Source organism: Cornus florida, unplaced genomic scaffold, assembly GCF_030987335.1.
Source record: "Cornus florida cultivar Cherokee Brave unplaced genomic scaffold, ASM3098733v1 CherokeeBrave_3.0.0_Hap2_Chr11, whole genome shotgun sequence".
NCBI classification, from domain to species: Eukaryota; Viridiplantae; Streptophyta; class Magnoliopsida; order Cornales; family Cornaceae; genus Cornus; species Cornus florida.
Window position 1 is genome coordinate 100,659,969 of NW_026775581.1, and position 10,194 is coordinate 100,670,162.

Sequence of the window (10,194 nt, forward strand, 5' to 3'; positions counted from 1 at the left end):
GAACTAGATCGCCCATCATTTATAGAAAATTCGAACTCTGACCAACTAACTGAGAGCTAGAAGAAATATCACTGAAATACAGTTTCTGACCAATGGGGATAGTCAGTTTGTTGGAGAAGACGGTCAAAAAAATAAAATCAATTAAACTATATATTTGAATGCTCCAAACCTGAAAGCAAACAAATCAAAAGGGAAACATAAAAGATAAGATATAACAATACAAAATGAACTTTGTCTATCCCTTCAAAGACAATGTAGAAATAATACAACTTGAACCATGCAATTTAGATTTCCAATCTCTCTCTCTCCCATTTCTTAGATTCATGAACATATATGTATCAAACTTCTACATCACTGCACACTCTGCATTCACCAATTCATATTTGTCCTTCATATTGCATTGGCAATCATATCATTTGCATGCTAAGACAACAGGTCATGTATAAATCCATTTTGCATCAACATAAACTAATTATCATATTACCAAATTCTCATTGTAATAACAGAACACCACTCCCAAAAAAAAAAAAAAAAACTATGGTAATTGATCATTTTTCCCAAATACATACAAACAAACACCACACAACCAAAAGAAGCTATAAACTGCTGGTGTTGTGGCTTATAGCACCAGAAAATGCTAAAATACGCCTGGGTCATTCATGCACATCCCTTCACCATCATATATAGTTTATGATATGATAATTGAAGTTCTCAAAATCAGCACCATTACTATAAGGAAGAAAATATGCAAACATTCTTTCCTCTTCTCTATAGACTATAATCTATATATATGTGTGTGTGTGTTTTTCTTACTTTAGTTACTGAAAGCTGGAACCTGGGGTGTAAATAGCAAGATCAGGCCACCCGTTGCCATTACTCCAACAGCTAGAACCTCCTCCTCCACCATTTTGACTTTGAACACCCGAAAAGTTCTGTCCTTTATTGGTACTCAGCAATTCCATTGATGGGTTTTGAATCACAGTCGATCCCGAGCTCGAATTCGGGTTCTCTGCAAATTCACCCAGTTGCACACCCGTCCCATTTGGATTCAAACCCTCCATCATCAAGTCCCCAAATTGCCCAGTCGACGCCAGAAGCGAGCTGAAACTCCCCGGCACATCGAGCAATCGACGGTCCTGCTCGAACGTGGACACCGGAAAACCGTACATTCTTGATGACTCTGTTTTCGGAACAGCATGAGCCTGAGAAGTGGAAGAGGACATCGGTGAAGTAGCTGAAGGAGATGACGAAGAGCGTTTTGGGTTCGAAGAGCGCTTGACGTTTTTCCGGCTGCCGCCGCCGACGGGGATGTTCCGGAGAGCCCCACCTTTGGTCCAATACCTTCTGCAATTCTTGCAGAAATGGCGGGGCTGAGAGAGATTGTAGTTGTTGTAGTAACAGAACTTGGTGTTTGTTGAGTCACAGCGAGGACATTTCAGGTGTTCTTGTTCGGGAAATTGGGGTTGGATCTGTTGATATGTAGCTGGGTCTTGCATTTTTGCACCAAAATTACCTAAAATTGTGTTTTTTGTGATAAAAAGTTGGCTTTTGGTGAATTGGTATGGATAGATTGATTGATTTTGTGGGAGATAATGAATTGGGTTTTGAGGTATTTGATTAGGGTTTGGCCCTTGAAGGTGTAAAATGGAGAAAAAGCACAAAAAGGGTCAGATATTTTTGACCCCAAACATGGATTTTGAACACACAAACAAGAAGTCCAAGAACAAAACCAGAAGCTTCAACTTACAGAGTGCGACTTTCATGGACAGAAAAGGGAGTGAAATTTCAAAGATTTGAAGTTGAATTTGATGGACGAACATGCGAGAGAACTAAACATTTCAGGTGGGATTTGCGTCCTCCATAGATGAACAATCAAGAAAATGAAGAAAGATGAAGTAATTGGGTTTAAAATTCTGATAAGAGTGACCTGTGTCCGCGTGAGTACAACAACCAGACTTGATATAGAGAGAGAAACACACTCTCTCTCTTCTAGTGTTGGAGTTGGATTGCTAAGCTGTAGAAGAGTCTGGAGTTGGACAGCGCCACTAACTTCCACTAAGCATATATTTAATCAAAAAGTAATGTACTTTAATTAAAATAGAACTAATTAATTATATTCCTTATTCTTCGTTCCTCTAGGAAGCATAATAGAAACTTGTTTGATTTGTCAATGCCACTAAGACTGTTTAAATAAAAAATTAGAGAACAAATGTCAACTGCTGTGAGAATATATTCTTCTTAAACTTGAAAAAAAAAAAAAAAAAAAAAAATTTACAGGATGTTTTTGTTTCTTCTAACGTAGAGAGAGGTCTGAGGTACTAATTTTGTGAAAATTCATATGCATGGATAATATTGTAATAGTCTTAGTCCCACCTCTTTTTTTATTATTTATTATTTTATTTTTATTTTTAAATCTTATAAAATGATAAACAATTTTATCCTACTCAATTCAAAGCAAATTCATCTCTAAATCAACAAAATATTACTATTAAGAGTAGTTGACTATTTGAGTCATATCTTGACATTTTATTTGCTCCATAATAATTTCAATTATAATTTTTATCAAACACACCTAACTTTAACAAATAAAGTTATACTCATTGATGCTTTGAATTGACTTGTGAATCCACTAATATTAAGAATTTTTTAAATATATATATATATATCTATATATATATATATATATATAAACGACTTTGAATTATTTTTATATCTTTCATAAAATTGATCTACTTACTAATAATACTATATTCATTTATGTTTTGAATGAACTTGCGAAGCCATTCAAATGTGCAATTGCGAATTATATAAATAAAAATTTATACAGATGTGACATCCACTAGACAAGAAATAAAAAAGAAAAAAAAAAAAAAGGGGAGAGAGAAAAAACATAGCTTTAAGCAAATTGAGAATATTAAAAGGATTAAGGAAGATTCTGGTCACACATTACGGATATGAATTATGAGCTTAGACCCCATATATACAGCACAGAGTCACTCACACACACACACGCACATATATATATATATATATTTATATAAATGTAATCTCATGTGAATATAAAATGAATGAGAAAATGTAGGACTAGTGTCGGCTAGGCTAACACCACATTAATTACTCGTGTCTTAAGACTCTAATCATAGTAATTGCGCCAAGCCGCAAGCAGAAAGCCGAGCCGCATAGCTTAAAGTAAGCTTGCGTGCCATTCAAGCAGTAAAAGGCATCATAAATATTCCACTAGTCTAATCCTAATCGTCCATTTCTTGTCCCAAGACTAGTAGGAACCGTCCAACTACGCATCAACGAGGGATTGTTGCGTCGAGTGGTCGTCACCTCTCAGCCAATGTCACAAGGGACACGTGGCAGAACCCCACGATGATGATACTATAAGCACTATTATATGTTCAAGTGTACGTTTAAGTGTGAAAGTAGAAGTGGGCCAACAGAGTGTGAAGGCAGGCCCAATTGGAAACTATTACTTGCATTTAGAGTAACTTTGTGAGTGGAGTTGAATTTGATACTGTTTTTTTACTCGACACGTGTGAGTTTGTTTGAATTTGACTCCTTCTAACGAATTCAGAATATTAAAAACTCATATTTGTTTTTTTTTAATTATTGATCGAGACATTTAACTGCGTAATGGAGTTTGTTAAACTTTACACTTTTCAAACCTTTTGTTTTATCTTATTTAATTCACTGTTTTTTTAATCTTTAAATAACTATTAACTTTTTAAAATTATAAAAAGGATACATACAAAAATAATCACAAATCTATAATTGTGTCAAATCTTCTCCAATTTAAATATAAAATTCAATTTATTTCTCACAAACAAATTTTTAATATAAAATAAATTTTAAATTAAAATCTGAACTATGCAACTACAACTCAGCAGAATTCTAATTGCACTTGACATTGTTGTCAAGGTTGAATCATGCTGATCACGTGACTGCTGTGAAATTGCTTGTTGATGATATGTGTGGGGCCTACCTACCAGCCATGCCCCAACCCTTATTGAAATTTAGTACTAATATGCGAACAATATGGTCATACACACAAAGGAAAAAACTCATAATAGACAAACTCATGATAGACATTCTTATGATGGATCTGGTTTCCTCACTGATTGAATGAGAGGACGCGGTCTCAATTTATTATTAGACTTGCCCTATGAGAAACATGATCGCTATGGTAATATTTATAGGAAATGCATTTACATTCTCAGTTTTCTCAGTTAAATTTCAGTTGCTTTTTGGAAAAAAATAAAATTACATAATTATCTTCAAAAAAATAATAAGCACTCTACTATTTTTATTACAAAATGTATCATTCACTCCACCTTAAATTAGAAAGTTGAATTGCAAATTGTTTGGCCTCTAAAAGTGGTTGGCTCCGATGGAACAGGATGGACGTGTTAGAAATTGTAGTAATTTTGAAGAGAGATCCAAACAATATTCCGGAAGGAAGATTGTGAGACCAGACGACTGTGATGAGGTCTAGAATGAACACGTCAAGGTTCTTTCTGCCTTTGATAAAGGACTTCGGGAAAGTTAACTGGTTAGGAAGAACTACGTTACTTATGAAAGTAATTGAATTGACTGTAAAATTATCTAGTGAAAAGTAAAGTGCATGACTAAGACTAATTATATTGAAAGTGCATTGCAATGAAAATTAAAGTTGTATTGAAATGTTATGTTTGATTTGGCGTTGAACAGGCCTTCTAAATTACAATATCATGCCCTATTTATAGAATTTAGTAGTGGTGGCTTGCATGTAACCATTTACTTCCTAAACTATCATGTGTCTCTTGACTTTGCATATAACCGCTTCTTCCTTGGCTGTCATGTGTCCCAAGACTTTTCATTGTAATATCATAGTACATTTCCATTGAACCGACCAGCTTCCTAGGCTGCCATGTGTCCCATGACTTTGCATGTAACTGCTCACTTCCTAGGCTGTCATGGGACACATGACTTTACATGTAACCGCTTGTAACCGCTCGCTTCGTAGGCTGTCATGTGTCCAACGACTTTGCATGTAACCGCTCGTTTCCTAGGCTGCCATGTGTCCCATGACTTTGCATGTAACCACTTGTAACCGCTCACTTCTTAAGCTGCCATATGTCCTAAGACTTTCCACTAGAATACCGTAGTACCTTTCCATTTGACCGACCAACTTCCTAGGCTGCCATGTGTCTCAAAACTTTCCACTGGAACGTCGTAGTACCTTTACATTGGAATCGATCAGGGTAATCTTCTACTGGAAAATGAAAAATAAGGGTGTAAACACAAATATTATGTTGGCGAATTATTTTAACAAGCCAAGAAAAAAATATTTTATTTTGACTAGTGAAAAGGAGGTTTTATTTTGACCAGTGAGAAGGAGGTTCCTCCTCATCGCCAATGTGACATTTTGACTAATATTTTGTTCAGTAAGGAGGTAGGAGATTCCCCCTCATCACCACAATGATAAAGAAAGTGAGACATGCCCATTTTAAATTTAAAATAGGGTCGCGTGCTGATAAACCTCCTGTGATATTCATATTGTGCGTATAACCCCCTAATGTTTGTTAATGACTTTTCTACGTAAAAACATGTGTGAATGAACGCTTTTTGCCTGTTGATCAATATCGGAGCTGCGAATAGACTTAAATACCCTCGTCTCTATGATTTTAAAAAATAATTAAAATAGCATGAAATGTGAAAATACAAAAAAGTTTAACAAAAAAGTTGTCTTTGTGCATCAATGGAATCTGCAACCCTCATCGCCGGCGACAGCAGCCGTGATAGCACCGGAAAGTTCATCCATCTACGACAGTCATCTGAAAACTCCATTGAAACCAACTAGAGCATAACTGAAGCTTTAATCCCTTGCGAGCTTTTGATTATCACCGATTGTGGGTGTCACTTATTAAACGTTGACATGACCCGTTGACAAGTTAATACAACCCTAACCAAGGCCCTCGTGGCAAGTTGAAAAGTCAAAAGTCTGGAGGGACCAACCCTCGAGCACCCCAGGACCTGGTATCACACCAGGCCCACCAAGCCTCGAGGGACCAACCCTAGAGCACCCCAGGCCCTGGTATCACACTAGGCCCACCAAGCCTTGAGGGATTAACCCCCCAGCACCCCAAGCCCTAGTATCACATCATGCCCACCAAGCCTCAAAGGACCAACACTCGAGCATCCCAAACCTTGGTATCATACCGGGCCCACCAAGTTTCGAGGGACTAACCTTCGAGCACCCCAAGCCCTGGTATAGCACCAGGCCCATCAAACCCCGAGGGACCAACCCTCGAGCACCCCAAACCCTGGTGTCGCATCAGGCCTACCAAGCCTCGAAGGACCAACCCTCGAGCATCCCAAGCCTTGGTATCGCATTAGGCCCATCAAGCCTCGAGGGACCAACTCTCCAGCACCCCAAGCCCTGGTATCACAGCAGGCTCACTAAGCCTTGAGGGACCAACCCTCAAGCACCCTAAGCCTTGGTATCATACCAGGCCCATCAAGCCTCGAGGGATCAAGCCTAAAGCGCCCCAAGCCTTGCTACCACACCAGGCCTACCGAGCCTCAATGGACCAACCCTCGAGCACCTCAAGCCCTAGTACCATACCAGGCCGTAACGCATCAAAAGATTGGAACCCTAGAGAGCTCGCAATCAGAATACCATAGGTTCATGTATAACACGAAACGAAGGTAGGGCCTTCGCAACTGTAAGGAATCTAAACTTGGGAAACTTAGGAGAATCTTGGATTGGTGGAGGAGAAGTCAAAACGTGCCTTCGCTTTTAGCAAGGCCCAATTAACAAGAAGATAATGGGATTATACACATTATAACAGCAAACCTTAATATCACATTTAATACTGTGTCAGGCTCGACCAACCGACAGCCAAGCAACATTTAATGCCCCAGTTGAGGGAGAAACGACATGGCAACATAGTGTAAGGCTCGATGAGAAGATTAGACTCTTCAGACTCCTAAACCCTCAAGATTACCCATGTGATCTTGACTGGGAGCCATGCATGCGAGAAACCATGCATTGAAGAAACCATTGGATAATGACTAATGGAATCCAGGCTTATAAATAGTATTATCCCAGGAATAACCAACCAGAAAAGGCAGCTATCATAAGAAATTTTATACTTGTCTTACCACCACCTCAATCTTGACGATTGGTCTTCTCCTCCTCCTCCTACACCAAACATCTTCTCTGTTTTTTTCACAGTTGTACTTCTGATATCACCATTATACACTTATTCATTGTCTTGATAAAAAAGAACCCCTACACCGATCAAACAGTCGGGCGAGTTATAGAGACCAAATACTGTTCCAGCGATACATACTTACAGTCTTAGTTTCAGTCCAGTGAGCCCAATAACTTCAGCGATCATATCTCAAAATCCATGAGAGTAATTTCTAATGGTGACTAAACTAAGAGTTGCATGCTGGTTCTATCTATTCTCGTACTGAAGTGTGTAGTTGATCTAAACTGTTTCAACAGACTGCAACCGGAAAGCTTCAGCGGCCATTAAACCAACAAGTTTCACCAATATCGTTCAGAACCTTGCTCACCTAGAACATCCTCGCAGTGCATTTTTTCTTGCTTGTCGCTGTTGCAAACTTGCAATTCATTCATCCTTGTTCACCGCTATTCAATTCGAACCCAAGTCCTTGTTTTACCGCCGGTAAGTTCAGTACTGCCATCGCCAGGTGGTTCCGTCCTTGTCATCACCGTAAGTTCAGTTTGGGCCACTTGTTAAACCGAGTAGAAAGAGATCAACAACTAGGTCTGTCTTCGACATAAACGTAACATAGATGTAGCTGGGCCTTCGCCGGACTGAAATGGGTTTGAACGTTGCTAGCTTTTTTGTTGGGTTTTTGATGTGCTGATGACAATATGTTAATTAGTGAAACTTGCTGGCTTGGACACTGAAGCTCGTCGGAGTTAATTGAGTTGTTGAAGCTTCGGGTTGCTGCAGTTGGGATGAAGAGGAAATATGGTGAAGGGCAATTACGGAATATAAAAGGGCAATTTTGAATTTTATGATTTAAAAATAGTCATATGGCATGCCCATGACCAATTGACGGTCATTTTCTATTACCGGAGGTGCTTAGTTGCAACATTGTAATATCTGGTATGGATTTAGGCTGTGTTTGGTGTGCATGAATATAATAGAATGCAACTTGAAATGGAATGAGAATGAGAATGAAAATAGAATGAAATGAGTATTCTCATTCCATTGTTTGGTGTGACATGGTGAATCATTATGGAATAGAATGATTATTACTATTCTATTGTTTGGTTGACTATCATTAAATCTTGAATGGAATGAATTTTCTCAAAAATACCCTTTTCATTGGCTTACATTACTTTTTAATAAAATTAATCTAATAAATATTCTGACGATAAATTATGGGATGTTATAAGATGCTCAATATTGGCATTGAAAAAAATAAAGAAAAACCTTAAAATAAAATAAAATATTATTTTTAATGAGATATTAATCTTAATAAATGACTGCAAAAGGGAAAAAATCTGAATTCCCAAAAGACACAAGCACAAAATCGTAGCCACTTCCCAGCCCCATGGTCACAATAATGTTCTAGAATTGGCTTTAAATTTTGGACAGATTCAAGTTTTACAACTAAACCAATCTGCAATGATTGAAGACACACAAATAAATTTGTAAGTATAATTTTATTCAAAAAATGGTTGAATAATTAACCTAAGAAGCTAATGTAAAAGTTAAAAAAACTATATATATATATATAAGGTTGAAGGTCCTGCAACTTTTTATCAATGGTAGCCTTGTGTATATTTAGAAAAGAGGGAAGGTGAAAGACCTTTACCACTTCTAAAAAAGAAGGTCAAGAAATTTGAAAAATGGAATGTGAAAGATTTTTTGTCTATGCGAAAGATTTTTGCCTGTTATTAGAACGTAATGAAGGGCTTATTGGGAATATTGCAAAAATATTTAATCTTAATATTGAATGGAATGGTCATTCTATAGGTTTAGTAATGGAATGAATTTTCATTCCAATGGAATGACCATTCCATTCCATTCCTGCACACCAAACAGATGAATGGTTGGAATGGGGCATTCCATTCCATTCCTACACACCAAACGTAGCATTATATATACAAAATAAACTATAGGGGGTGTAATGCGCACAAGATCAAAATTATAGGGGTGTTATGTAGACTTTACCCATTAAAATGAAAAATTAAGACTTCATTTTTTAAAATTATCTTTTCCTTTTTTCACATTTTTAATTAAAAACAAAATGGACAAATGAGATTCGATCGTTGCACTGAAGAAAAGGTTCCCCTCACTGGTAAAGAAGCAAAGTATTTTTCAAATTAGATCGGGTCAGAGGTGGGGCATGTGGCCTCGCACGACTGCTAAGTGCTATTATTCTCGTCTGGTAACATTTGCTCTCTAAGTTTTAGGCTTGTACCATATATTCTCAAGAAGTTACATCAACCGGCCATACAGATAAATGGAGATTTGATTCTCTTTATATATTATTCTCAATCAAGTCACGACAAACATCAACAAGTGGTATTATTACCGTAGCGACTTTGAAAGTCGTGAAATGATTATGAAAGATGATGAGAGTGCAAATGGACTTTCAAGTGTTCCTCATGCACAAGGACTATACCTCTTTTATTTATTTTTTCTTAGTTCGATCCTCCGCTAGCTTTCAAGTGTTCCTAATTCACAAAATCTATACTCGCTCAAAAAAAAAAAAAATAAATAAATAAATAAAAAACTAGTTGAGTTTGGACCTCATCTACCAACTCTTTTATCAAACAAGTGAAAAACTCTTCTCTTCTTAAACTCATAAACACAATCTCAGGGTAAGCTGCTTCAGAAGGAAAGGTTATCCAGACCATACAGAGGAACATTACTGTGACACTTAAATTAGCAAGAACACAATTAAAAAAAATCTATACTAGATAAAAAGGTAGTATTAATTATGAGAAAGAAAAGATAGTACAATTATCATGTTCGTATAACTAAATAAAAGAAAGACTAGTCTACATCAATCTTATTAGGTAAAAAAAAATGATACCTAAGTTTTATTATGCAAGTAAAATGAGGAAAAAAAAAAAAAAAATTAAACATAACCCTCTTCCTAACCGTATCCTCCAAATCCACTTTATAAAGTGAAAATACAGTCCAAGGGGTTTGT

The 10,194-nt window shown here is 37.0% G+C and overlaps 1 protein-coding gene across 1 annotated transcript; it reads right to left on the reverse strand.

The window, feature by feature from the left end:
- Positions 1–203: 203 nt before the first annotated feature.
- LOC132284443 (dof zinc finger protein DOF3.1-like) lies at positions 204–2,038 on the reverse strand. Its single transcript, XM_059786557.1, has one exon. It carries the CDS (start codon positions 1,494–1,496, stop codon positions 819–821), a length of 678 nt encoding a protein of 225 aa, XP_059642540.1. The 5' UTR covers positions 1,497–2,038; the 3' UTR covers positions 204–818.
- Between the last annotated feature and the right edge of the window lie 8,156 nt (positions 2,039–10,194).

What these genes read in the sequence shown, in the direction of transcription:
- LOC132284443 (XM_059786557.1), bottom strand. Translation starts at nt 1,496, where the DNA reads ATGCAAGACCCAGCTACATATCAACAGATCCAACCCCAATTTCCCGAA.